The sequence below is a fragment of the Montipora capricornis genome, chromosome 3, assembly GCF_036669925.1.
Source record: "Montipora capricornis isolate CH-2021 chromosome 3, ASM3666992v2, whole genome shotgun sequence".
Taxonomy (NCBI): domain Eukaryota; kingdom Metazoa; phylum Cnidaria; class Anthozoa; order Scleractinia; family Acroporidae; genus Montipora; species Montipora capricornis.
Window position 1 is genome coordinate 72,618,607 of NC_090885.1, and position 2,500 is coordinate 72,621,106.

The following is a 2,500-nucleotide window of genomic DNA, read 5'->3' on the forward strand; positions in this document are numbered from 1 at the left end:
CAAGCCATTCAAGTCCTCGGGTGGTGGCAAAGGTATGCTATTTTGCCGAAGCTGTCAACAGAAAATGAAAACGGGAAGATTGTCGCAAATTTAGATGTAACAGGATCAAACAAAACAACAGCAACTTTATTTATAATTCAATAACCTTTGTTAAAGGCACAAGATCGGCAAATTTCCGTCAAATCAAAAAGGTTCAACAGAAACATACACGGAATCAACAAACAACATCAAAAGGGAGAGTACAAAACCATGGAGTACCCTATGCAGTACCTAAATGACCTGTAATGAGCTAAAATAAAAGATACTTTTGTTCTTGGGCCATCGTAGTTTGATCCTAAATATGACACAAACAGCAGTGATAAACATATTGAACTTTTTCATTTTGATAATGACTTGATTTGATAAGGACTTCAAGTCATTATCAAAATGAAAAAGTTCAATATGTTTATCACTGCTGTTTGTGTCTTATTTTTGATCAAAATAAAAGATAATTTGCAGCTCTGAGGGCACTGCAACATGTTTGCTGTACAAAGGTTAAAAACATTCCACTCTGCACTTTGGGGTGCAGGGATGGCGCAGTGGTGAGAGCACTCGCCTCCCACCAATGTGGCCCGGGTTCGATTCCCGGAATCTGCGTCATATGTGGGTTGAGTTTGTTGGTTCTCTACTCTGCACCGAGAGGTCCTCAAAAACTAAAATTTGATTTGATTTGTGTTAACTTATTAATTTCAATTTGCAGTGTCCCCGAGTAGAAGATTAGACACTTAAATAAAGTTCCTTTCCTTCCCTTTTAACCGATCATGACCTCGTTGCTGAGCAAGTTGAAAATTTTCATTGTGCACTCTGAACCAAAGAAAACACTGTGGGAAGAATAACATATTTATAATCTTCTCTTCATTTTTACCTGCTCTAATTAAGATTTTATCGTTGACAAGCGAAGCCTTGATATTTGTACAGTTTCATTTTAGCTTTAAAACAAAGGAAAACCATGCAAGGGTCTTTTCACAGTTTGTTTCTGCCTTTAAGGCCACTTGCGTAATTGCTGTAGCGTTGCCTGACAGCAAACAATTGATGTTTTCCGCTCCCCAAACCTCTTTTGTCTTTCTCTTTGATTGTAAGCCATTTAAGTAGGTCATTGTAGCTCATTGTAGCTCATTGTAGATCATTGTAGTAGGTCATTGTAGGTCATTGTAGGTCACTTCTTGTTTCAGTAGTAACTACGACTTTTTCTTACTTACAGGCTGTAAATAAACAAGAAGCCGACTTGACTTACCACTTTCCCCATTAAACTAGTGAAGCTGAATAAGCTCGATTCTAAGTCATCGCTTAATGTCTCAACTTCCTTATCCGCGTCAGTGCTCTTTGTCATTATTTTTGCAGCTGTCTTGAATCTTAAAAATCTCTGCATATCGTCGCAAAGAACTCCTGCTTTGGTGCTCTGCAATTGAAATATAACACCGGTTTAAATCTCCAATTTTCCTTTGATCTGTGACAATAATTCTCTAATTTGCTTTTTAGTCCAGTTGTCTTCCTTCGGGGAGAACTTGATTTTATATCATCACTAACGGAGTAACGTCTAACACAGTTTATGTTGCATCCCTATCGTTTAGCAATGATAATCGTAAACCGTCACTATCTTCCAAAACGATCTATTTTTTAAATTCCTAATGGACCTCCTACCACCCGTCAAAGGTGGAAACACTTGATGTTTTATTTCCTGAAAGTGATCGTTTCAGAGGAGAAAAATTGTTTGTAGAAATTACCGCACAGTCGTCTAGTGCCTCAAAATTGCAAGTGATATCTTCAGTTTCTGGTGATGTTTTTCATTTTCCCTAAATACTTTGTCAAGCAAATGAGTATTGTGACTTACCCTGTCGATTTTAGAATTGGTGAGTTCGTTAAATTCCAAAGAATCCAGGTTTTCTGTGACACTGGGACGTAGATCTTTCGCCTGAAATAAACGAAAACGTAAAATGAAGAGAACTGTATCTTTGAACTGCGACCTTCCCCACTCCCAGTAGAGTTAAGGCAGCTCGTTTTATTTCCAATTAGCTTTTCGAATACATGAAAAATGTTGTAGTTATCTCTCAATGAACCTGTTCGAGCTATTAACAAAGAGTTAAATAGAGGTGTTGCTGCCAGAATGTTTTTCAGACTTACCATTAGTGCCCACAGAATGTCTTTACATTTCTTTTGCAACCTATCTATCTGATCGCAAATAATTCGAAAATCGCGCACATCACTTGGCTCAAAGACAAGTTTCTTCAGGTCCTTCATAGTGCGTAGATCGTAGGTATGAACTTTGTTTCAAACTTCTTGTTAACTAATGCAGCTTAAAGGTGCTAGCTTATAATTTATAGCTCCTGGATGGGACTGCGAAAGGAAAACAACCTATGGTATTAATAGACTTAATAGGCTATCACTATCACGAGATTTGATATGGTGGCTCCCTGAAACGGAAGCGGACGCTATTCTCAGAAAATGACCGCTCCCAGAATGA

General features: G+C 38.0%; 1 protein-coding gene across 1 annotated transcript in view; it reads right to left on the reverse strand.

Moving 5' to 3' along the window:
• The window catches only part of LOC138041607 (uncharacterized), a 3,038-nt gene extending 660 nt beyond the window's left edge, over window positions 1-2,378 (reverse strand). The window contains exons 1-4 of the mRNA XM_068887354.1: window positions 2,161-2,378; window positions 1,871-1,951; window positions 1,274-1,438; window positions 1-51 (exon numbers count right to left, since the gene is read on the reverse strand). The exon at window positions 1-51 is cut by the window's left edge and continues 36 nt beyond it. Coding sequence (XP_068743455.1) covers window positions 1-51; window positions 1,274-1,438; window positions 1,871-1,951; window positions 2,161-2,277 — 414 coding nt within the window. The 5' untranslated portion in view covers window positions 2,278-2,378. The remainder of the gene's footprint in view (window positions 52-1,273; window positions 1,439-1,870; window positions 1,952-2,160) is intronic.
• Window positions 2,379-2,500: the final 122 nt, after the last annotated feature.